This window comes from Athene noctua, chromosome 12 (assembly GCF_965140245.1).
Source record: "Athene noctua chromosome 12, bAthNoc1.hap1.1, whole genome shotgun sequence".
NCBI classification, from domain to species: Eukaryota; Metazoa; Chordata; class Aves; order Strigiformes; family Strigidae; genus Athene; species Athene noctua.
The window spans coordinates 2,649,806-2,676,540 of record NC_134048.1 but is presented as its reverse complement, the minus strand read 5'-3'; the positions used below and the strand labels follow the sequence as shown (position 1 = coordinate 2,676,540).

At 38.9% G+C, this 26,735-nt stretch overlaps 1 protein-coding gene across 4 annotated transcripts in view; it reads left to right on the top strand.

Moving 5' to 3' along the window:
• The window catches only part of ANKHD1 (ankyrin repeat and KH domain containing 1), a 114,854-nt gene that overhangs the window by 25,770 nt on the left and 62,349 nt on the right, over positions 1 to 26,735 (top strand). For all 4 annotated transcript variants that reach the window (XM_074916424.1, XM_074916423.1, XM_074916422.1 and 1 more), the window contains exons 3-7: positions 16,153 to 16,309; positions 20,794 to 20,941; positions 21,837 to 21,984; positions 23,057 to 23,290; positions 24,855 to 24,949. In XM_074916424.1, coding sequence (XP_074772525.1) covers positions 16,153 to 16,309; positions 20,794 to 20,941; positions 21,837 to 21,984; positions 23,057 to 23,290; positions 24,855 to 24,949 — 782 coding nt within the window. The remainder of the gene's footprint in view (positions 1 to 16,152; positions 16,310 to 20,793; positions 20,942 to 21,836; positions 21,985 to 23,056; positions 23,291 to 24,854; positions 24,950 to 26,735) is intronic.

The following is a 26,735-nucleotide window of genomic DNA, read 5'->3' as shown; positions in this document are numbered from 1 at the left end:
CATGGGCTTCTGGGTCAAGTTGATGATATGGCTGGTCCTCAATGTTTACTCTTAGTTCTTTGCTTGAAAATGTACAAGTATTTTCAAACTTTTTTTCCCTCAATCACTGAGTGCTGTACTGAGCCAGAGCTATTTTCTGATTCTGATCAGGAAATCAATTATAGCCCATTTGGACTCAGTTTCCTACTGAATGGTAGAAATCTGGAGAAAAGAGTTCAATTAGGATGTTTGCCTATAAATAGCATTCAAAGGTTGTTTGAGTTCTCGCATCTCTGTTGTGCACGGGGGTCATATTCTGGTGTTAGTCTCCATAGTGGTATGATAAGTTTCCTCCATAAGCCTTAGGTTACTCAAAGCAGAAGGTAATTCCACTCTTCTCCCACTACCAAATAGGTGAGAGTGTCTGTAAAGTAACTTGTTTTCAAAGGTCAGAAGCCCTAAAGTAGATGAGACTTAAAATGCTTGGATTAGAATGCTGTAAATAGAGAATAGGAATTTTGTGCACCACCTTCAACAGGAATACATTTTTTTCTTCTCTTGATGTTTCTCAGCATTATGCGAGGTTTTCCTTTGCTGCTTCTCCTCCCAGAGTGGACATCACCTTTTCCGTGTTCCTCCTTTCCATGTTTCACTACCAGTCTTAGCAATTAGAGGTGTATCTTTCAGATTCTTGGAGACAAGCAATTGTTAGATTTAAAATGAAGAAACATTAGTTTTGCTCTTTGATAAGGCATGATAGGAAGAGCCAGAAATTAAAGAATAGTTGCTTACTGTTAGCCTTGCTATTTTTCTGTAAAGTAAAGAAATAAACCTTGTAAATTTTTTTATATTTGATGGTATGAAGTGAAGAATTTATTTTGATGCTTTCCTTACAGAGGTCATTATTTCTGCTTCTGGATCATTTACAAAGTTGCTGCCATAGTTGTATGGGTAAATATTGTAAGCACTACAGTCTAAACTTAAATAAATTCCCCAAGAATGACTTGGGGTTTTAATGCTACTTTGTATAAGCAACCAGAAGCAGTCTGGTTTTTTGGGTGGGTTTGGTTTGTTTTTTTTTCTCTTGGTCTCTAACCTGGATGCTTCCTTGAAATACATGAGTGTCAGAGCTGATGTCCAAAGCTCTGAATTTAGAGCCTAGCTTCTTTGATTCTTGCTGGGCACTTGGTAGATGATACCAGTTCTTGCATGTTCGTTTAGCATTATATACTGTCATTACGATGCAGTTGAGTGTGATGGTATGTATGTGTGCTCTCACGCTTCATTTGGCAGGGTGTGAGCAGGTGACTGCCCATCTCTAGGGGAGATGTGCTGAGTCTGCTATTAGAGCGTGTGTCCATTTAAAAGCTGAACAAAGCCAGGCAAACAATTCAGCTTGTGGCTGAAGTTTTCCCTTAGCTAATCACAGTAATACTTGCAAGCGTGATACAGCTAGAAAAGCATTTGTTTTAAGTGCATAAATGTACTTGAATACTTGCTGGTGCTGCAGCCCTGGAAAAGATGTTGCAGGAGGAGGTAGTGAAGGTGGCAATGAAAAAGGCATCAGGCACCCAAGTAATTGTGATTTTGCTACCGTGGCAAATCTTTCTGGTTGTGTATTGCTGGTTTTTATTTATGTTAAACGTGGGAAAAAAAACCTTTAAAAGTTCCTTACTTAGTCATTAAAAAAAAAAGTGATAAACTCCTATTGAACTGTAATATACAGTACCTCCCATTTAATCCTAGAGAAGCACCAAAACAAATCGATGTCGAGAGTAATGTAGATGTTTATAAACTAGTGCGTAATCCCATCCTCGTCCTTTATAATTTGGATTAAAGTTAGCATTGTGTTTTGAATATTCCTCTCAAATGCAAGACCATACATTTTCTTATAATAAAAAACAAGTTAGAAAGGAGACCTTAGTTGCCATGGGTAAAAGTGCTTTTTTAATTTAAAAAAAAACCCCTCCAACAAACCAAACTGGAACAAACCCCAGCAATTTACTGGAGCTGGTAGAATTAGCTGTTACTCTGACTTGTTTAATAAAAATACCCGAGTTACTGTCAGATCTTGTTGTATAATATACTGTGCTAATTAGAACTAGCATGTATACTGAGGAAAGACAGTCAGAGTACTGTGACTTTTCTATAGGATGCAGAATTGGTGTTTTTAAATATTCCAATATGGATGCCTAGGAGACATTAGATCTTTACAGACTGCAGAAATCTAGAAAAATAGTAGTTTGTGCTGTGGAGAGATTATCCCTGGCCTGACATGTGCCTTAAACAATTTTTTGATGAATAATTGTTTTGTCTGACTCTCCTATTGCAGTTCTTCCCTAGCAGTCAGTATGGATATTGGTCAGGGTTTTGGTTTCATTTGTTTGTTTTTTTTTCATGGGTGAGTCTTCTGCCTTTGCTCTTAACTCATAGTGAGTAACCGGAAGCTTTCTCCTCCTCCAAGGCCAAATTCAAATGTCTGTACTTGGATTTGATATGTCATGCAAGCCAAAACACACATAGTTTGAATGAACCTCTTTTGTAGGAATCTCTGTTGCCACACATTGATCTAGTTTAGCTTCATCTCTTTTGCCCTACACTTTTTTTTTTTTTTTTTTTTAAAAAAAAGGTGGATCCCTTGAAAACCCTAAACCTTTTTCCAGGACAAAATCTTAGGGCTGAGGAAAATGCTCCTTTCTTCCCTTCTTTCACCTCTCCATCTTGTGGCCTCTTGAATATACTAGCTGAGCAGATGTTCTAGCCAGCAGGGATGCTGTGGAACCAAAGATGAGATAAACTAGCAGTTACATGTCAATTGAAGCCTAGCTGTTAGTGGTAGGTAGAGAGTAAGAACTTCAGTCCAGGGGTTCATATGTAATAACTTTCAGTGCATGCCAAGTACTTTTTTTGTCTCGATTGGTTGTAGTATTTCAAAAGCATGGGTAATGTACTCACTAGGTTTTGGAGCAAGGCTTAATACTAACAAAGATACCTCAAAAACAAATAACAAAAAACCCCAACCAACTAACAACACCATCCCCCCATCCCCCCCCCCCCCCAAAAAAAAAAGGGTGAACACTCCAGATCAATCTACACAAGTTCAGAAATAATGTCTGTTCAGTTCATAATTGTGTTAAATTTTTGTTTCTCTGCTAGAGGAAATAGTAACACTTCCTTGTACTTGAATATAATTCATCAGGCTTTGTGTTGAACTACAAGCCTTCTCATATTCTCCCCTGAGCTTTAGTTTGTTTTGTTTAAAGCAATTCCACCACTGAATTGCTGTTTAAATGATGACTGTGACAGAACTGGCAAATTTTACTGTATTATTGCTTTTGCCCTCATTGTAGCTGCTTCTTTAAAGAACAAAGTAATCTAAGAGGCAGATACCTGTCCCAGTCACTTACCTGCTGTGAGATGGGTGAAAAAGCTGTTTGCTGATGATGTACATCTGTAACTATGACGTAGGAGTAATTCATGATGCTTCCATATTAACCACATGTAATGTGTATGGGATCAAAGTACACTTGGTTGAGTGATGAGCATGATTTTATGCACATAAATGTGATGAATGTGTCTGAAGGTCATGGTTTCTGTAAGGAATCAGCAGTGTTGAGGATTGTGTCTGGGAACTTGTCACCTTGTAGTAAGGAAGATGTTTCTTTGCTAGAGATTTAACAGAAACAAAATAATGAAAAATTGAAAGGTTGGTTTTCTTTACAAAGATACTTCACTAGGAAACCTGACAATCTGGGCATTCTGAATGAGTGGCATGGGGAAGGTGTGTGAAGTGGCCGAGGTGGTTTAGTGACTATTTGCTGTCACCATCAGGCAGGAATCTTCTTTTTCTGGCTGAAGAGTTTTCTCTCCTCTTGCCAATTCTAGCAGTAGCTAGAAAGACCCTTTGCTGCTCAAATTAATCTTGCTGTGCTGGTAGAAAGCTCCTTCTTTTCCCAAATGTGAGTGTAGTGGGCTTGGTGGGGGTGCCTGGGGAGACCCAGGGAGAGGAGGAGCACCGAGTCATCTTTCTGGCAGTGGTCAAATGTTAGATCGGCACAGAAGAGCTCATGTTATTTCAGCTTTAGAAAAGGTAACTCAGTTTTCATACAGTGGGAGAAAATGGATGCTTAGTGAAAGCTTGAGAAAATCAAACTGATAAAAATATTTAGAGTTATGCAGTAGCAAAGCCTCTCAAGAATTTAAATAAGATGACAAGTATGAGGAGGTAGCTATATGGATAACTTTTCTGGCATTACTCTTTCCTATTTAAACTCTAATATGTTAACAAAACTGTCACAAGGTTTAAACTAATCTTTTAGTATTTTAAGTTAAAATTTGTGTGGTATACCGTATCTGTCAAACATTCGTATTGTTTCTTGCATTCTGAAAACAGAGGAAATAAGTAGATGGGGTTGGTGGAGAGGAATTAGATTCAATTGCATATTATTTGGGTAGATTGGGATTTTGCTAGAAATATCTGTAAATCTATGTAGAGCTGGTTTTTCATTGCAGAACTTGCTTATGGGGCTTCCAAGCTTTAGTAAAAGTGGAAGTTCCTGGGTAAAGCTATGAGTTACCTAAGTAACCTGGTATTGAAGTAACATGAACTAAATTGAAATCTCATGGGGAAACTCTCAAAAGAAATGTAACCGTTAATGAGAATTGACTAGTCAAACAAGAATTAATGTTTGTGCTGAAGTACAGAAAATTAGTTTTCAGATTTTGAGGTGTCTGAGCACACTGATGTAAAAGCAGATGATTCCAAAAAAGGAAGCCTTGTCATCAAAATGTTACCAAAATAACAGTAAGAACTAATTGTAGCTGGAGAAGTACTTCCTAGCTTTTGAGTCTGAAAAAAGAAAATCTTGCTTCTACAGTTGTCATACTGGAAAGCAGAGAGAAATGTCATTGGGATTTCTGGCTCCTGTTCTGACAACTACATTGAAATACATGTAAATGCAAATATAATATTAAGAGTTTGCAGTGTCAAGCAAGTGAAAAATTAGAAGCTGGAATTAAGGGCAGTTTTCTCCAGTGGCATGTGTATGTGGTAATGGCCTTTCAGTCTTTTTTCAGGCATCTCCTTTCACTTGTGGATGTTGCTCAAGTGGGTGAGTTCCTATGATTTTCAGGAGTGGGGATTTGTGAAGAAAGGGATATTTTGAGTTTAAGGCTATGAAATACAACCCAGGAGAACGAAATTGTATTTCTGCTTTTGCCAGAAAATGCTTTAGCAGATGATCTGAACATGGTTTTTCAGCTAGCAGTGAAAATATCATTTTTGGGTGTAATGGTTTGCTGTCTGGAATCTGATTTGTAGAAATTAAAAACTGTTGCTCTGGAAGTCTGTGGGGAACTGTGATGGTGACACATGAAATATTGCAAAATGCTAATTACTCAAAAAAACCCTCCACCAAACCCTTAAGCTGCAGCTCTTAATTTCATGCTAAGTGAGTTTTATTTGGCATGTCCAAATACTAATTCAGGAGAATAAAAACAAATGTTGCAGCCAGTGAATTCTGTTTGTGCCATATACTTGGTGATACAGGGGGAAAAAATACAATTTTATAGTGAAAGTTTGTATCAAATGTACATAAAAGGATAAAATCTTGTGTTCAGCATAGTTACAACAGGGATGTTAAGGGTACAGCAAGTTTTCAGTGTGCTGGAGCTAAAATCGAACTATAATTTTGATATTCAACAGTGAAGGCAGGTGCTTGACTTTGTAAAGACCGAGAGCCTCAATGTAGTTTTCTAAGTGTTTTAGAAAACAAATCTGAAAAAACCTACCATATTGAATGTCTGCTCCTCCCTGCCTGGGACTAATAGTGTGGGAATGACTGACTGAAAAATGGAGAAACCTTCTGGTTAATACTTTTCTCAAAAAGAGACTATAGGCTATACCTACACTAAAATGTCTTTGAAATGAGAACTTTCAAAGAACCAAACATGTTTTTCAGGGAGATCTAGCTAAGCAAAAAATACTATTGGGGGCAGAAGTAAAACCGCAATGAAATTTAGTTACTTGAGGTCTAAATAGTTTGCTATTACATAACATAAATGTTTATTCTTGGTCTGTGTTTGCCATCAAGAGATGTTCTTGTCATGTCTTTTCCCAGTAGGTTTTCTCCCCTAAGGGATTTAGAAATTGCCACCTTCTTCCCATCCTTCCCCAGTCAAACCAGTTGTCTATTTTTACAAGTCTTTTGCCGTCTTGAGGGTATGTTTCAGATGTGACAGGACTTTTAAAGAGTAGTGCTGCCATAAATTGTCTGATTGTTTTCTCCTTTTGGATCTAAAGTTAGGCACAACATCAAGGTTCCTTTACACAGTAATGAATATTTTCTTTCTGCTTCTTATGTCAGCTTGTAGTGTCACATTAAGCCAGCAGCATTATTTGCAAAATTCTTTCATTGTGATTTGGAGGATGGCAAAGGCTTACTCATTTTGTTAAGATGAGCCTTTCTGCTGTCAGATTGGCACCAAGTGCTTTATCTATGCTGAGTTTATCATCCTCTCTTTGCTGATACTGTCCATGGGGAAGAGTATTCTTTACAGGTACTCTGCTTGGGAAAGTTCAAAGTTTTTCTGTAGCTGTATGGGATATCCAGGCATACAATAGGAGTTACTGGATTGAACATCTGTGCAGTGCAGCCTGAGGAAGACCAGCTCTTCTAGAAAGAGCTACACCTGCTGCAGTTACTCCGTGCTATGTGGCCACAGCTCTTCTCTGAGATACCTGATGGACCAACTGGCCAGGCACAGTTGCTCAAATGCATCCCAGGAGTGCCAAATTCAGTTAACACACATGATTCAGCTCTGATGTATCTGAACAATAGACATGACTTCCCTGAAGCAGAGGTTGTACTGTGTGCTGTGTGAAGATGCTTGAAGGTTTTGCCTGGATAGAGGTATGGCAGTACTAATTACAGGTTTTGACTGCTGTGGAACAGGCTTTTGGTCTGGGTTAGTTTACAAAGGAATGCTGTTACCACTCTGCAAATACATCAGTGTAAAGGACTGAAGCATTATGAAGGCTCATGGCTAGTTTTGGCTGCACACAAAAGGTGATCAGGTGATACCCCCATGGGATTTTTTTTTTTTCCCCTGTATGTTTTGTTTGGAGGCATCTCATGAGACAGTAACAGTTTATTCTGTTGTGAACTGTTTCTGGAGTGAGATTATTTGAGTGTAACAGTGGTGGTCAGCTCAGCCACCACATCATGTCAGAAAGGTGTTTCATTTATCTTACTGCATGATCTGTTTCCAGCAAAAGCGCAGACCTTTTTTTTTTTTTTTTTCTTTAATATCAGGAAGGTGTTAGGAAACTTAAATCTTTAGTTTTATATGAAAAAATCCGTTCTAGATGGTACATTTTGTGGTGAGGAACATGACCTTCTGCTGAAGTCTCTTATAGTTTTGAGTTCCTCCCTAAAATCTGGCCCTTGCATGTGGGGAGGGACTAGCCAACAGAAGACTTGGTGGTTGTCTGAAGATGTTTTGTTTTTTTTTTAATATCTTAACTGGAAGCTGTCATCTTACCGATGCATGATTTTGAGTTATCGTGACTTTGAGGTGGGGAGGGGAGATGAAATATTTCTTCATTGAATTTTCTCAGAAACAGATTTTGGAACAGAAGACAAATTTGGGTTTTGATATATTGGGGGGCTTTGTAGCACCCCAAACTTTCACATTTTGATAGATTTGCCACTGAAACTAGCAGAAAACAGCCAAGGAACTGATCTCTATGGTAGCAAGGAACTGATCCTCCGTGGCAGCAAGTAAACTGAGTAAACTTCAGGGTTACCCTTTCAATCTGGGAATGTCATTAAATTGAAATCTGGTAAACAACAGCGGAATACAGTTATAAGGGACATTCTGCCCTGGGTTTTCTATTTGGGTTTACATGGTGATAAATTAACAGCTGAGGAAGCTGTCAAGCTGTAGCCTGCTCAGGCAAGCTGGCTACAAGTGGAGGGAGTTGATTGTGAAAATCATGGAGCCAGCCAGGGCAGTGGGTGTTGGTCTGAAGCACTGTGGTGGTTGCACAGATTTCGAGCTGTGCTTCCCAGGGAATGGCAGTCCCTTTAGAGAGGTTGATTTTTAATCAACAGGGTAATAAAGAACAATATTAGCCTTCCAGAAAAGTTACTGGGTGACACTAGTCAAGATTCAAAAACTTTGGAAGGTGCTGTTTTAGAGCCTTTAGAGATAGATACTTGTTCGAAAGGAAAAGTCTTTCAGTTATGATACAGCTAGTTGTAAAACAAATCACTTGGTTACCTCACTTTGCAGTAGTATAAGGAGCAGAAGAATTAGATCTCTAAACTCAGTGTATATGCCATTTAGTCAACTTGAATAATCCAGCCCTGCTGTATTTGAGAGAGAGCTGTGAACTTTAGCAAGAAGTATAGTGATGGTCAGCTGAGTTACAATTTAAGAAGATGGTTAATGTATAGAAGCAATCGGAGAGAGCAGGTATATAATTGTATTTTTTTCCTGCTACCAGCTGCTGAAGATGGGCTATGGAACTAGTTTAGTCTGAGGATTGATCAGGCCTTTGCAAACATGACCAGTATGTGTCACTATAGTTCTGTCTCCTTTGATTTGCATTCACATCTGTCTTTTTGGGATGACCCTGTCTGTTAAATATGGATTAAGGTTTCCTATCTTTGAGTTTGAGTATTATACAGTGCAGAAAGACTTAATTTAGGAAGGATCAGGAGCAGGAAGGGGGACCCAACCAGTTTGGGACATGGTATTTTCTTGTTCAAAATAATGATTGGCATTTAAAAAGATTCATATTATCTATGAAATTCTATGCTTATTTAAGCACTAATGGGTAATCTCATACATAATGGCACAGTAAGGTTTGATACTCTGTTACGTAGTGATTAGAAAGGCTATTGCCAAGTGGTTTAGATGCCTTTCCAAGAATGTGCCAGACTATAATCAAAGTGTTGGGAAGGTAGGGTAAGATTATAAGCAAGTTTGTTGCAGCACAGAAGTATATGGCATTTTAAATGTCAGGAGTTTGAAAGAGCATTTCTGTTCAAAGTTCATCTGTCTTCTGAATGATGCAAAAGATGCGGTTAAGTATAGTAAAAGGTTATTTGCTACCAACGTATTTATTAAGGGCAGATGTGTCAGGAAAGGCCTTGTGTGGTATGAAATTGATGTCAAAATGTGGGATTTTTGAAAGGCAAAGTAGAATCAGCTATTCCTGAACCAAGTTTATATTATTATACAAATATTAGCAATGAAATGTAGGCAGATAAGGCAAAATATTTTGTCTGAAGTAACTATAACTAGTTGGTTTTTTTGTCTCTTTGTTTGGGGTTTCGTAGGGGTTTTTTGTTTATTTGCTTTTGTTTGAGATATGGATATTCCAGATGCAAAATCTCTGCAGATTTCAGTGCAGGTCTTTGCGCATACTTGGATCCAAACTCCTGAGGTCTCCCTTCACACATGGTCCTGGGCACTACATTAGATGTGATTAGGGTCTGTAACTGTTGTCTGAATTCTTCAAAGGCTCATCAGAATCATATGGAAATTTAAGCATGGCATGCTTAACTTAATAAAGAGGGTTTTAATCTTTAACTGCTTTAGTGAAGAAATGTGTTTTAAAAGCCAAATGGCTTACCCAGAAATCCGTATGGCATAGCTCAGTGTATACTTTGACTTAAACCAGTTATTTTTCTAACAGAGTAAGTAAACGTTCCCTTGTAACGCTAATGTTCTTAAGCTTAGTGTGAATTCCATTTTTTTAAGAATTTATTTTAAAGTTTTTAAAAGCATATGAATTTTAGAAAGATGGCTACACTAGAATGAATTAGTATTTTTCCAATTCCTATATAGAAAGAGCACACTACTCAATGTGTGGTTTCTTCCTTGAGAACTTTAGTCTGAGCAGTCAGTGTACAATAAAACACATTTAAATATTTAAAACACATTCATAAAATTGTAAATATTATGTCCCTCATTCTGATGTTGTAAATTAGATATCTTGATGCTGAAACAGTGAAACTTAAATGGCTACTACTTTTGATTTGCGTGGCTGATTTTTACAAGAAAACACAGAGCCAGCACAATCCACTCACTTCAGATGCACTGAAATAATTCGTGTTGTGTCCTTGCTGAAATATCTTTTGCAAAACTAGTCTGTCTGTTAGGTAATCAGTGGGACCCAGGTGTTTTTTTGCCCCCCCCCCCCCCCTTTTTTTTTTGTTTGTTTGGGGTTTGTTTTGTTTTGTTTGTAGTTGGGTCTGTTAGAAAACCAGTGAGACAAAACTGTGTTGGGTGCTTCTGTGCCCGTGTGTTCGTGGGCGGCAGGGCTGTGCGGGCAGTGGTTGCCGTTGCTGCAGCCTGTCCTGGAGCAGAGCGGGCTCAGGTCTGGCAGGGAGTCTGCTCTGAGCCTCTGGGCCTCTGCGCTCTGCTAACCAGTTCCAGTTGCTTCACCACCTGGCTGCTAACTTCAGTAACTTGTTCAAGGCAACTAGAATTTTGCAAACCTTGCTTAGGCATCAAACACGGACGGTGGGTTAGAGCTGATCGGTGTTTTCGCGGGTTTTCCGGAATATCAGTGTGGGTCTTGGTGAGTGTGCTGACTTAAATTTACTGGCTCTGAAAATGATGTAATATGAACCTAGTATTTGGGAAAATATTTTGACATCAGACAGGAGTGAAGTGCACACTTTTTTGTTACTTCTATGGGGGATTAGAAAATCACTTTCTGTTACCATATGCAAAGCAGGAAGTTATGTCATCACAGACAGCAGCTTCTAAAACTTCTGTTTAGTAAGATGGCCAGTATCATCTCTGCTTGCTTCCACCACTGTTAGAGTTTACAGAAAATAGTAGCTGGTAGTTTTCTGCAAATGATGCACTGCTTCTAAGTATTACTAGAAATAAATTTAACAATGTGTGGATTAAAAGAGAAAAATTTTTCTTTAGGAAATCTTCCCTTAGGTTGTATCTTGACATGCCTGAACTGAATTTTGTTGTACTGTTAGGGGAGCCATACCTATGTTGAGAATTTGGATTAAGCCACCTGAGACAGAACAAGAAGGCTTGTTGCCTTCTTGTCTTGTGGGAGCAGCTCTGTGATGTGCTAGAATTAATACTTCCCCGGTAGAGTTACCGCTTGTTGGCACAAGACTGTATCAGTTGCTTTTGACAGTCTAGAACTTCTCAGTTCCTCCGAATGCGGATTCCAATAAAGAAGCTAAAACCAAGTCCCCTCCTTCCTTCCCTGAAACCCCTTCACCTTGAGGTGCTACTTGTATGCCATGCTGATTAAAGCAGGTTCTTGATGTACCATTAAAAAAAGGACACATTTCTGGGCCATAATTCTCATTTCATTCATTTGGGCTTTTAAAGCTCTGCACATTTCCATCAAAACCTGCCTTTGGGGGCCAAGTAATGTAAGACCTTAAAGAAAGAGAAGATCCCTTTAAGCTTCTGGGACCAGTAGATGATCCACGTGAGCTGAAATTGAGTTGTGGTGAAGGTGAGGTCATAAATTGGACACTTTAGCTGAATGGCCTCAAGTGTGTGTTAGAACATACTGTGTGCTAGAGTTTTTTGTTAGGATTATTGGACATGATCTCTTACACTTAGATGTGTTGATCTCTTTGGAACAATCTCTTTTGGTGTTCAAAGGATGTGTTGACACTAGTTGTGTGTTGTATGAGTGATTTAGCTGTGGGCTCTGTACTAAGGCCTTTTCTTTTCAAGGTATTTTAAATGGTGATAATTATGAGCTACTAGCTAGAAACTACACTTAAGTATTTTCTTCTTCCTTGATATGAACTTTATCCAGTGAGGAAGAATAGAGCAACTTATGTTCCTCCTCTTGAAATAGAAGGGAGGGAAGTGACTGTTCGAGTGTGGGTATCTGACTTGTTCCCTTACTGTAGTGAACTTGAAACAACTTTGGCCTAGGTTATTTGTGTTGGTTCTTTAAGATTTATTCATGGCTTTCAACTTCTGTGTTCAAATCGTGAAAACATACAGACATGACTTTCAGAGAATGTTATCTCTGATTACTCATGGCAAAATCACACCAGTGGCACGAGGGCCTATCCTTTTGGATCTTCCAAAGACACCAGTTTGTGAGGTGATATCTGTATCTTTGATTCATTAAACTGAAGAAGATAACTCTGAGATTACCAGCTCATTTCAGGTTACCCTAAAAATTTGTTCGTGGTAGTTACATGGTAGGAATATCCTAATGTCTCTGAAAGAGCAGCCCATACTTCAAATCAGTGTTGGTTTTAGGTATCTGATGAGCAAGCTTTTCCCTTGAAAGGTGAGCTTCTTGTTCTAATACACCTCTATGATCAACCTCAGGCTAATTGAAATGGTTCAACAGTATGGCACTAACTTTTGGAGTATCTGGCATTATCTGCCAGTAAGTTGAGTCATGCTGTGTGTGATAGTAGCTTTAGGAAAAAAAAAGTCATCTGCTCCAGACTCTAGTTACATGGTAGTCAGCTGTACTGGAGATTTTATCTCTGTTAAACTGTTGAATTGTTGATTTGTTTAAACTGGTGGAAATACCCTTTTCAGATGCAGCCTGAATCTGCGTACTGTCGAATTGGTGGTTTGTGGCCCAGTAGAAGGACTAATCTGCTTGCAGATTTTTGAATTCATACTTTTCTCTCTGATTTAGAGATCTACAGTCTGTGTGTTGATGTGTTGGATGGGGAGGAGCTAGGTCATCTATTTCCAGTCAGGGGAGACTGTAGAATCATAGAATGGTTTTGGGGTTAGAAGTGACTTTTAGGTGCAGTCCAACCCTCCTACCATGAGCAGGGACATCTTCCACTAGACCAGGTTGCTCAAAGCTCTATCCAGCCTGTCCTTGAACATTTCCAGGGATGGGGCATGGGACACAAGCAAATGGTTATGAAGTGGACACAAAACCAATTCAGTTAGAGCTTAAAAGAGAAATGAGCATTATAGCCGTAAGATTCTGGCACAGTCATCCTAAATCATAGCAAAGTGAAAACTGAGCGGTTATTTAGGTGATACTGTAAACCTGCAAAAGGGAGATAAATGACTGGATGTCTGCAGTGGTAATTCTCGTAGTCTGTCTCCCTTTTACACCATTCAGCCTAACATGTCTGCTCTGATGTCTTCTGTGACTGTTGATTAGTTTTGGCATGTGCAGTATAAAACGAGTATGAAGTGAACAGCTGGGGATAGCACCTGGGTTGAGCCCTAGCTGGTGATGTAAGTAAAAAGCATTTTCGTCTTACTCTCCAGAAGTCCTTGGTGTGGCTATACAGCACCTTCTTTGGAACAAAGTAGGAAGCTGTAGTGGGCTGTAAGCATGCTTTTAGTAGCTGGAAGAGCCAGTAACCTGTGGTTGGTAAGTCCTCCAAATGGAGGGAAAATGAAAAAGGGAAAATCTATGAAAACAGATTCTGTGGAGCAGGTAGGGCACAGGACTTAGATCTGTGGTGTGACTTCTCTTGCCTTCAGAAATCCTGTGTATGAATGCTTCAACAAGCAGACTTCAAAAATGGAAAGAATGATCACATATAGGTTCTGTTTGTCTAGGTACCCTGTCTGTTAGGGGTTTGAAGTCACCCTTAGTGATTTGAAACGATTGAGGTATCCAATTTAGTTTCAGATAACCAGGTAATTTTGGGGTTTCTTTTGTTTGATTTGTTTCGGGCTTTCTGTTTTGTTTTTGTTGGGTTTTTTGACTGGACTTTTTATTCCCCACTTCCTTTGCAAGCAGTAGAGCTGTTTACCAGCTCCTTCGTGAGACTCTTGTAAGTGGAGGGAAACTGCTGTTGTGCTGCTCCTCATAAACTAAGTCTGTGTGGTTTTTTAGCCTTTGCTCAGAGGTCATTTTTCTAAATCCTGTGGCTTTCTCTCAAGTACTTTTCTACTTTACTTACTGTGGTGTTCAGCTTTGGTTGCTGCAGTCCTAGATGAGGCCTCAGTGCTGAGTTGTGGAGATATAATTCTCTTTTTCATTAGGCAATACTTCTGTGTACACTGCAAGCTCATGTAAGCCAGCACTGCCACCAGAAATAGCTAGTGTAAACATCTGTGTAGTTACTCTGTCCTGGGGAAGTAGATCTATGTAAAAACTATCATTTTCTCTGTGTGTTTGGTACTAAATTGATGCCCCAGCACAGTTTCTCAATATCTATCTCTTGCTGTTCCACCTGCCACAGCTGCGGAGCTGACAGAACTTATGTCCCCTTTTAAATGAACATATTCAGTTTACATATGTGAGGTGTGAGCTGTGGTGTTTGAGGCTTGTTGTTTATAGCCTCACTGTATTTAAGAGCCGTGGCTAGGAGGGTTATTGCCTCAACAGTTTGGAGGTAGAAGGGGGTATGTGGCCAGTAGCCTCTTCATTTATGTGGAGTCTAAGAGTCTGTGGCCCTGTGTTTCTCTTTTCTGATTGCTCTGCAGTGCACTACACAGTCTTTGAAAACCAGATGAGTGTGCTGTGGACAGATGTAGTTGTAATTTCCCATTTTATCACAGAGCGGGTGATTATTATAAATTGTTTTTTGTAGCCTCTTGACAATGCCAGAGTGATCCAGAGGTAGGATGTTGGAGCCAGGGAGGTAGTGCACTTGGATCTCACTAAGTATCTTAAGTAGCTCATCTCAACCTTCATAGCCTGTGCTCAGATTCAGTTGGCGAAGTAAACGTGCACCCCATCATTGGTGTCTGCCTTGGTGACAGGATAGGGACGCTTCATCATTTCCAACAACACGGAGTTTGAATACCATAAGCCAACACTTACCAGCGCTGAAGCAGTGATGTAGAGTAATGTAACAGAGTATGTCCAGCATACGCTGGCCTAAATTGTTTTCAGGGTGGAGAAATTTGGTAAGTATTGATTCTTACATTAATGAGAAACGAATCAGATGCCCTCAAACTGGGGAGATACATTGTCTGAAGACAGTATTCAAACTGTCAGAGTATTATTTTGGTAATAATTACAAACTGGATTGTGGGACACATGGTGTACATTAATCTTAGAGATATGCACGTACTAAATAGCAAATCTTCTGAAGGTAAGATGGGCTGTTTTCTGAGGTTTGTATCTAATTTGACCCTGTTTAACAGCTAAGGAATTGAGAAGTTTCTGCTTCATCACTGGTGAAGGTAGCTAATCTATAAACCAGTAAACATTTACTTTTTGTAGCATGTGAAATTTGACTGGGGGTGTTGGGGGTGTGTGTGTACTATTCAGCAGTCCATTTTTTTTACACTATTTGCATTTGTATATGCAAATATAAACCCTGCCTACACTGCAGAGGCAACTGTGCAGTGATGTTTGCATATGTAGAATCGGCTGGGCTGAACTACATGGAGTAAAACTACACAGCTGTGTCATGATTTTATATCAGCCATATAAATGTGTGGGATAAATACTTTCTTACGGTGCTGTTCTGTATTAGCTTTAAGCTTTACTCTCGCAGCAAAGAAACTTAAAAAAAGAGACTGTTACAAAAGTTCCTTGAGTCTAAGTGCATCTGTGTAATGTTAGTGTAGCGGGAGCATTGATTTGAGTATATTTAAAATATTTGAACTTCTGTTTCATAATTTTTGTGCCTGTAGCTAGAGCTGTGTAGTTTGGAATATTAAGTTATCGGGAATTTAAGCTAATAACGTAAATTTTTTTTTTTTCCTGCTCTTAAAAAAGAAAAGATATATTAGAGCTAAGTCCACTTCATTTTGGGTGGAGTTGGGTAGGAAGCAGGTATTAACTTTATATTTTAAATAGTAAAATTCTTCACATTCAGAAAATATTAAACCAAGCCTGTGGGGTAATACCTGTTTGCCAGCCTTCTGTTTTTGGGCTTGACCTCTGGACTTATCCTTATTCCCCTGAGGGGTTTTTTGTTGTTGTTTGGTTTCCGTTTTTATTCTTCAAAGGTGTGAGTTGAGAATTTGGGACAGGTAACGAATCTGCGAGTTGAAAACCAGTTTTTTTACTGCTGTACTATAGTAATTAAATGTTCAGGTCTTGGGCAAATTTTAACAGTTACTTTTTAAGTAGCTGATTTTCTGGCATGTTTGCAAATGATTTTTAACTAATAGTGCATGTGGCTGAAATCTAAAACAGTGTCTTCGCATTTCTTTTGTGTGACTTTCATACTAACCTGACTGATGAACGAACGTACACTGAAGGAATTGGTAAATTGTCCACTGCCGATGGTAAAGCCTTCGCAGATCCCGAGGTTCTCCGGAGACTGACATCCTCTGTCAGCTGTGCACTGGATGAAGCTGCTGCTGCATTGACGCGGATGAGAGCAGAGAACAATCACAATGCAGGACAAGTGGACAAGTATGTATCGATCACTCCCCACACCCACTTTCCCAACTATAGATTTTAAGTTTGTATTTTTAATTTGAAATTCAGTTAATTTTATAGTTAGTACCTCGTAATATATCTGCCCTACTACTGGCAGAAGCAAAGTTATTGAATCTGAAGGTGTCACTATTGTCTCATCAGGGTACTGGCTTCAAAGAGTAAGAGAAATCTAAAAAAAAACCATTACTCCCTAACCTGCTGCTCTTTCTGTGTACTGGGAGTTGATTTTTTCAATAAGGGGTTAAATTCTTAGCTGTAGAAGAGTTGGTGATAGTTCTGTAATTACTGCCTCAGTGTACTTTGGAAAATAATGAATCTAGTTCATTGTATTAAAAGTTGTAAGGGAATACTAATACTTACAGGGCAGCAATTTGCCCTGGTATCTTGCTGGGGAACTTAGGGGAAAATGAAACTATGTTATCTGATAAATGTCATCCTCATTAATTATCAGTTACAAAAAGTTAAATCCCACGATGACAGAACTGGGAATTTGTCCTACATTGTCAAAAGCTTTCTTCTACTTCGGTAATTTCAGCGCATCTTTAGGGGTCCTAAAATATTTTCTACTCTGGCAAGTGATGCAGGTAGTTCCTAAACTGTTGAGGCAGTGGGACTGTGTATACTGTTGAACTTCAGATCTAGGATCAAAAATTACAAGTCTTAAGTTTCCTTTCATATGGTTGTCCTCCTGAAATTCAGACTTGGGATTTGCAAAACAGTGTGCTTACAGTAGGGGCAGTAGTCTTGAGTCATTGCTCAAAATCTAAATACAAATACAGAACAAATATAGCTTCATTTCCTAACTGAACCTAGAGAAATTACTTGTGGATCAAAACATGGGGAGATGAAAATATGCTGGGGAAGCATAAAAAGGAAGCATACAAGAGGTGGAAGCACACCATGTGCCCCACAGGGAATGTAGAAACAATGTCCAAGCATACAGGACATGATTAGGAAAGCTAAAGCCCATCTGGAGTTGAATCTGTCAAAGGGCATGAAAGGCAACAATATACACTACTGTGAGTATATCGGCTGCAAAAGGAAGGTGAGGGAAGATGTAGGCCTGCCTTAAAATATGGCAGGGGACCTAGTGACAGAGATACAGAAGAGTAATAGGTAGTGAATGCTGCCCTTGCCTTGGGCTTTACTGGTGAGATTTGCTTTCAGGAATCTTAAGCCCCCAAGATGAGTGGGAATGTCAGGACCAAGGAGGGCTTGCCTTTGGTTGGTAGGAGGTTAGGGAGCATTTAAACAGGTTGGGGATAGTCCAGTGGACATGTTCATGGGACCTGATAGGATGCATCCACGAGTACTGAAGAAGCTGGCTGATGTCACTGCGAGGATGCATCTTGGATGCATTATTTAATTGATAAATAAATCAATTTATTTGAAAGGTCATGGCGAATGAGGAAGGCTCCTGAGGACTAGGAGAAAGCAAATGTCACCCCTGTCCTCAAGAAGAGCAGAAAGAGGATCCAGGGGACTTAAAGGGAGGTCAGCCTCACCTCAGTCCTTGCAAAGGTCATGGAGTAAATCCTTCTGGAAGCAATTTCCTAATATAGGAAGCACAAAATGATGATGGGAGGTAGTCAGCATGGTTTTGCAAAGGGAATATCAAGTCTGACCTGATAGCTTTCTACAATAAGATGGCTACATTGGTAGATGAGAGGAGAGCAGTGAATGCTGTTTATCTTGAGTTTAGCAAGTCATTCCACTCTGTATCCCACAGCATCCTGTGGGACAAGCTGATGAAGTACAGACCCGGTAGGTGGACAGTGAGATGGACTGAAAACCATCTGAACTACTAGCTCAGAGTTGTTAGTAGCACGAAGTCCAGGTGAAGGCAAGTTGCTAGTGGTGTACTACAGGGGATGATATTTGGGCTAATACTGTTGAAAGTCTTCACCAGTGGCCTGTGTGATGGTACGGAGGACATCCTCAGCAAGTTTGCAGATGATACAAAACTGAAGGGAGGGTAACCAGATGGTTGTGCTGCCATTCAGGAGGACTTTGACAAGCTGGAGAAAGGGGCCAGCAGGAATCTTATGAAATTCAGCAAAGGGAAATGTGAAGTCTTAAAACTGGTGAGGAATATCTCTGTTCATGGGTATAGATGGGGAGGGCTGAATGGCTAGAAATCAACTTTGGAGAAACAGACCTGAGTTTCATGGCAGACAACAAGTGGAACATAAGCCAGCAATGAATGTACCCTTGGAGCAATGGTCAGCAGCATCCTGTGCTTCATTTGTAAGAGTCTCATGGTGTCATACTTGTCACTTATACAAAATGTCTTGCAAATATCTCAAAGGGAACCTGAGCAGAGAGCAAACTGAGAGACTCTTGAGGTGCCTGGGTCAACTAGAATGAACTAAGAGCCCTGTTTTTAATAGCTTTTTCCCAGAGCATATTTGGTTTCACAGCAGTTCTGTATTATGGGGTGGCTTAAGGTTATCTTCTGAGAATGATGGACCTGTTTCAAGATTTGTCTCGCAGGTTATGGTGTTGGGTGGCTCCCATTTCTAAAGACTAGACTATGTGTGTGCAAAAGTGCATAAATTCCCACTCTCTCCTCCCAGCTGAACATGGAAACCTGAGCTGTAAATGCCTGGTTATGTGTGGGTTGCAGCAGGCCTTTTTGACTGCTTGTGCCCTAAACAAACATATAGCTGTCCCTTACTACCTCCCAGGAGAAGGTGACAGGTTTAATAGTGTCCTGTAGACTTTTAGTGTGATCCCATTGATTGAGTATATAGACTTGACTATGTAGCCAAATAATAAACTTTACCAAAATATCAGTTATTTTGCTTAAAATACTTAGTGATTACAGTGCAAACAAACAAGCAGATACTGGATATTCTCTTCCGGTCAGATCTCAGCTTTTATCAGACAGTTTATTTCATTTGGGGGTGTATGGCAAGTGAGTCCCTTTTAAAATAGGGGCTTAACATAGAGTAACCATTAGAGTCTTTGAACAACGGAAACATGTACGCTTTCCTGACAGAACCTGTGCTCAAAGGGTTATTTTCTTCATTGTGAGTGACTTTCTGGAGTGAACTTTTGTCTTTTACAAAAGAAAAGAAGTTTGAGGTTTTTAATGAACCTGAGTGTACTAGGTTTTGTTTTAAGAAACAAGTTTCCATGTTTTGCAAATAAAGTGCACTGATTAGGAATGCATCACAGTCTGTTATAAACTACTGTTTATAACAGAAGGCTCTTCCTCCCTTCCCGCTCCCACCAGGGCATTAACTGTGGTTTGGTTCCTTCTGCTGAGGGACCATGATTCCTTGCATGTTGGAGAAGTGTAACTGAGTTAGTATTGAGCATGACTTGCTTTTGTTTAAAGCACTGCTAAACGCAAGTGTAACAGTTGTCTTTGATGTTAGACTTTTTTTTTTTTTTAAAGAAAAAGATTTGAAGGGCAAATGACTTGGTTTGAGATAAATTGAAGCTCAGCTCACCTTTGTCAAGATTTACGTAGTGTACTTTCCTGGGTCTCAGGGGAAATAGCTATTTTCTCTATTTCAGAGGTTAATAATGGTTAAAGTAGTGATTATAGATTTCTGAGCTTTTAGATGCCAAGAACTTGGGGTTTGTCTTGTCTTTTCCTTCTAACTCTTAGCTTGTAATGTCCTTAAAGTCATGAGGTAGAGTTAGTAGTGTTCTACGTAGGATTTGTGTTGTTATTGATGTTTAAAAATGTGCAGTTCAGTTGGCTTATTTCATCTGTCTGAAAACTTCTGTAATATGCTTTTAACAGTGCATGAAAGGAAACATAGTAAACTTCTGTAAGGCTCCTTTCCTTTCTTCCTTTAAGATGTCATTAGGTAAAGTAAGGATTTTTCTTTGAAATGGCTGCTTAAATTAAGAAACTGTGTTTTCAATTAAAAGAAAAAAGCTTTGGGCTAGTGCAGAGAAGGAAATAGTGCCACTACAGGAGACACACCAGTCAGAAGTTTGTCTTGTTGAAGTATTCAGTATTAGTGCACTCTGTGATACTAGGCTGTTCACTTTTTGGCTTTATCTCTATTAGAAATTTGCCTTGGTAGCTATAGTCAGTAGTTTGTCACGGTCATAGCCTCTGTGTCTCTGGCGTTCCACCCAAGTACGAATAGCATCAGCGAGGTTTACTTCTGTATCTTTAAAAAACTACAAATTACATAGTTTTGAGCATTCTTTTCTGCATGTAGTCTATATGAGAGTTTATGTAAGTTAGCAGCTGATGAGGACAAGAGCTAATTTAGACACAAAAAAGGTCTTTATCTTGTTCATGTATGGAAATAACGTGTATACATACACACATTTTTTCTTAAAAAAAAAAATCTGTAAGGTGTGTTTCCTAGTAAGGCTTAGTAGTAATGTCATGAGTCTTTACTTAAAGACTTCTTCCTTGCATGGGAAAGCTACCCATTTCTTGCAGATTTATTTTGAGCTAATTCTGTGGCAACTGATTTTTCCAGTCGCAGTTTGGCAGAAGCATGCTCAGATGGGGATGTAAATGCTGTCCGGAAGCTGTTGGATGAAGGAAGAAGTGTAAATGAACATACTGAAGAAGGGGAGAGTCTCCTTTGCTTGGCCTGTTCAGCAGGATATTATGAATTGGCACAAGTAAGTAACAAATAAAATCACAACTAAACTTTTGTGAAGCATTGCCTAAGGGGCTTCTTTGATAGGTAAACATTTTAGCTATTCTGATTATAATAATTTTTTATAAACTGAACAGAATATCAGCTAGTACAGCTTATTGTAGGCTTCTAGTTATCATTTGTCTTTTTAATGGAAAATTCTGTTATATGTGCCTCTAGGTTTAAGGGACTTGTCTGAGGAACCTATCTTGTGTTTTATGATGTATCTACTTTTCTGGCGTTGTTCTAGATGCAGTCAAGCAGACATTGCAAGAGAATCTAAAATAGCAGCAAAATCAAACACTACAGGTGGTTACCTTCTAAAAACTGATGTTTTAACTCAGTCCTTTTTTTAATCACACCTGTACTGACAGTGCATTAATTTGCGTTATTTTTTGGCTTTTATACTTTATATCTAAGGACAGAATTTGTGCTTCTTTGAAGATGTTTAGGTGATAGTTCTCAGAAAGTGGCCAGCTTCACGTTTTGGTGCCAGGCAAGAGTACAGGGAGAAAACTGTTTACCTGTAATCTTGAGCTGATGTGTGCTGTGGTCATTAATGCAAGTTTACAGTTTCTCTGCTGTCATTCTGATTAGTGATTTGCCCTGTGACTTTTGAAAATGTCAGTATTGCACTGTAACTTAATGTTGATTTTAGAGATATGAACAAATGTAGAGAAACAGCATTTTCCGAAGCAGAACACAATGCAAGTAGTAATTATAAATGGTCCTGGGAAGCGCCATTGTACTTCACCATTGGGGCTATTATTGTGAGGGGGTGTCACAACTGACTGTAGAATCGTTCTCACAAGCTCCCTGAACTAAAAGCAAAATATTGGTGTTACAATTTATTCATTAAAGTGAACTTTTTTCTCTAGGTGCTACTAGCAATGCATGCAAACGTTGAAGATCGAGGGAATAAAGGAGACATAACTCCCTTGATGGCAGCTGCCAGTGGAGGCTATGTAGATATTGTTAAACTTCTCCTTGTTCATTGTGCAGACGTCAACGCACAGTCTTCAACAGGTAACTGGGAAGCGGGAACACTAAGAATTACTAAGATTGGCACATAAGATATGCACTAGTTCTGAACATCTGTGGTTTTGTCTGATAGTTTCATTCACAAGATGTGACAGGAACTATTAATAGGCCAGATACGTAGCGGATGTGTTTAGAGTCTTACCTGGCCATTTTTAAAGATTATTTTCAACATAAACGGTAATGGAAAGCCCTGGGATTTTAGATGACCATAAAAATACATGAAGTCTAGTTTTTCCTCATCTGTATAATCCAAAATTATTCATTAAGACCACCATGGAACACATCTGGTTGAGACCAGTTATTTCGGTCTGTTGCTTTTTACCACAGAGGAGGTACAATTCTTTGAGCATTGAGTGTTGTCTACACTGCTGATGCTTGACCACCGTTTAACTAACCTTGCTGAGAGTATTAACCCGCAGTTGGATTCTGCTAATATTAAGTTAGTATTTAAACTTTGTTCAAATTCTAAGGAAGTTGGGTTTCTGAGCTATAAAATGTTCTTTTTATCTTGATGATTAGCCATATTAAGCAGAACTTACCTTTAAACTGACTGTAGCATTTAAAGTGAGCCGTATGTGAATGTCTGTCTGTCACAGTACCAGAGTTTTAAATTATAAATTTTATTAATCTACCAGCCAGTAGAAGTTTTTTAAGGGGTTATAGGAAAAAACAAAAGCAAAAAAACAACCACCCCTCCCTGGCTTCCCTGCTGGTACTCTACAGTGAGCATGAAAGTTACTCGTAGATTTTTTTTTTTGTGTGTGTGTGTGTGTCCATTTGATCTCTCTTTGTATGCTGAAGTACAAAACATAATAACCAAAGAAAAAAAAAATCCTGATTTGTAATATTGGCTTAGCATTAAAACTTGTTTACATTATAGTTGTGTTGGGATTTTATACCCAGCATGAAATTATTGGCTGTAGTAACAATGCTTTGAAAGTAAAAGTCTGCTGCTAGTGATGTACTTGGTTTGGTTCAGAGCTGTTAAAACTGATTTCCTTTCCTATATTAGGAGTGGGTGATGGAAGGGGTTTTCATGTAAACTTTTTCTCTGCAGGGAACACAGCTCTCACTTACGCTTGTGCTGGGGGCTTTGTTGACATAGTGAAGGTGCTATTGAAAGCTGGTGCTAATATAGAAGACCACAATGAGAACGGGCATACCCCCTTAATGGAAGCAGCCAGTGCAGGTCATGTTGAGGTTGCAAGAGTATTGCTGGAATATGGTGCAGGAATCAACACTCACTCCAATGAATTCAAAGAAAGTGCACTTACACTTGCATGTTATAAAGGTATTGTCTCTTGCCTTGTTTTGCATTTTTGTTTAAATTTCCTTGCTAGGGTTTATCTAACTAAAGCTTCCAGCTATAGTTTGAAGGTTTTCTTAATAATTTTGGAATACTGGATTTAGGTTTTAAAGTCAATATCAGGAGATGCTCATCCATGGTGTAGTGGTATTGAGCCTGTCTACTTCTGTCCAAATGTGGTGAGCTTGTATTTGACAGACTGCAGGTGAAAACTTGTGACTGATTGCATCCAGACTTGTGCTTTGACAAAGGACTTCTCTCCTCTTTCCCATTCCCTATTTCATTCAGGTTCCACTCATGAACTATCTGCAAGTTCTGAAAACATCTGCTAGTTGTTAAAATGTGAATTTAGAATACATGTTTCTGGAATACCTGATGGGGTGAAAATGTGTTATTACTGGATACTTTTCCTTCAGTGTTTTTTGGAGTATGTCTATGAATTGTTATGTATTATGAACTTTTATGGACTTCTGACAATTTCTTCTCTTATTTAAAATTTCTATAGAAAGCAACTTAATGCAGTGGTAATCCAGAGTACTTCCAAGTTTGCTTTTTCTTCCCAAAACTTCCATAAAAGTTCCAACATTTGTTTTTCTCCTAATAGAAGCTTTAAGGATGCAGGTTATTGTTACAGTAACTTCAGGTTTTACTTCTCTGGTTAGACCTATAGGATATGTGCTGTGTATAACCCATGTGACAACTTGCATCTGGGTTTTTGTGGATTTCCTGCAGCACATAGTAGTAGTTTCTTGCAGAGAAATTTCAGTAATAGTACTCCTGGATATGTTGGAGGGGCATTCTTGTTTCTTGTGACCTAAAACTTAAAGTGATGTAATATAAGATCTTAACTGCCTAGAGATTTCCTGCATTATTTTTAGCAAGATGGTTGAGCTACCTTGTTTTCCTATCAGCTCATGTAAAACTAAGTCTTGTCTTGGAGGAGGATGCTCATTGAGCGGATAAAATGTATAACTTGTAAGGGACATACTCTAAAATGACTAAAGCTATAATAAAGTTGAAAACAAGTATTGGTAAAGTTCAGTAGAAGGTTTTAAAAGTAGTGTCAGACAACATAATATGACCTGATGTTCATGTTTTCGTTCTCAGAAATATGTCTATGAATACTGTGATTAACAAGCTCAAAGTAAAGTTCAGATCTACGTAGATGTATGTCTAAAAGATAATCCCCCCAGTTGTATGCTGCCTCGGAACACTTAATGGATATGTCACTATACAGCTGAATAAGGAATTAGTGCAGTCACTTAAGCCTGAAGTCACAGGAAAAGGTTTTTGTTGTGTAAACTTGAAGAGGTCTGTCTTCATCTTATAGTTGGGAAGTATCTTTGGGAAAGACTATCTAAAGTCTGGCTGTCTGTTTTGCACTGGTATTTTTGAGAGTACTTTAAAAAGAGCAGGTTTGCAAATTTATAACTTGTAAAATTTGTGATGATAAACTATAAAAATTCAAAATATTTTATTGTGTATTGTCTGTGCTACTAAAAGTTCATGATATTAAATGCTTATTTATTTTGATCTGTTTCATTCAAAGGCCATTTAGATATGGTTCGTTTTTTGCTTGAAGCTGGAGCTGATCAAGAGCATAAAACAGATGAGATGCACACAGCGCTAATGGAGGCCTGCATGGTAAATAGTCTTTATTTGTACTGCTCCCTTTCAATGAGAGAGGAATAAAAGAGATGACAAGATAAAGTGAACCTTTGTTAACAAACTGTTTCAGGTCTGCAAGTGAGTGTGTGTTAGTTTTTATTGTAAGAAAGCTTTTACTGTAGTTACCACAGGTGGCCAGCTTCTCAGTCTGATTGGTCATAGGGAAAAATAATTGGGGGGGGTTTGATGTGTTGTTTTAAATGCCTTCCCTATGTGAAGTGTAGGGGTAACTAATTGCAGTGAAAGTAGTAGGTTGAGCGCAAGTCACTGTTCCTTTTGCAATGTGAGAGTTAGTTTTCCACCTTTGTCTTTATAAATAAGGTCTCTCGGATCATCATGGCTTGAGCCTTCCAGAAGTGCAATGAGCTGGATGACTAATGCATTATGCTTGTCCTTGCACTACTGCAGCAAGTGTTTTGCGTGTAGAGGTGGTTTGCTCTCTTCTAGTTTTCTGTAAATGGTGCTGTGAGGTTTTTCTTTTGAAAATAAAACCATAGGTCAAAAGTAGTTTAGTTTTGGGGCAACTTGTATGATTTCAAAGCAGCCATTGAGGAAAAACTTCCTTTTCCAAGAGCTTCATCTCAATAAAGAGTGTGCTATTGTGTCAAAGCATATCTACAACCATTTTTGTCCAGACCTTAGATGACCTTTTATCTGTTCTTCAAGCTGGGGCAATCTTTGAATAAAGAATGAGGACCTTGTTTTCATGGGTAGCACAGCAAACAGAGGAAAAATTAATTTGCTCCTAGTAGCCTATCATCCTTAGAAGATAGTCTGCAATGTTCCTGTTGCCTTCTGAGAGCTGGAGGATCAAATGTTCTTTTAGTACACTTGTGAGTTGATGAGCAAGTGACCAAGGTCAGATTATAACATCTCAAGCTGTGTTAAAGTCTTCCAATAGTGAGATTGTAATAGTATCTTAGAATAGTTTTCCCTGTATGAGAGCCTAGTGCCAATAAGGAATTCAGAAGAACGTAGTTGCAGTGGGTGTATGCTGTCACCTAAAGGAGATAGAAGCATGACTGCAAACTAAATGTTTTATTCAGCCCACTGTTCTGTTTAGGTTTAGTCTTTTTTTTTTTCTTTCATGGTGATACAGTCTGAGCACTGGGATGACTTGGAGGCTATGAAGTGTCTTGCTTGGGTAGGATGAAGCTGTGTGGGTTGCCTGTGTGCTTTAGCTCTTGGATGTTTCAGACTAGTTTGCATTATAGAGAGTGTATTGACCTTTAAAAGCAACAGAGAGGAAATTGGTCCTTTGAAGTCCCATGATGGAGTTTGTTCCTTCTTATTGTTTGGCTACACACTTGCAGAGGGGATCCATTCCACCAAATTATTGTGACTTTTCACAGTTTTCACTGTTCTCCAACTAATGAATGCTGCACATACAGGAAGCTGAGATATCTGGTCTCTGATCACTGATTATATTGTAAGTGCCTCTGAGTTGTAGTATGTTTTAGTCAAGATGGAGTGCCACACCTGGAATAATGCTTTTAGTTAGATGGGGTTGTTACTGGCTTTTAGCCAGCTTCTCTCAGAACAACAGCCTGTCTTTAATTTGCAAACTTGATTGCTGTTAATCTCAGGTTACTTATTACATGCTTCGTGGTTAACTTCAGACAAGTGTTGATAGGGGCTGTGTTTGATATCCCTCTTGCCCCCTTTTCTATAGCTCTGTGTTAACTTTGAGTTACTGCCTGATATTTCTACTGAGATCAGAAACTGGTAGTTTGCTTGAGGTTGCTGTTCTTAATATATAAGT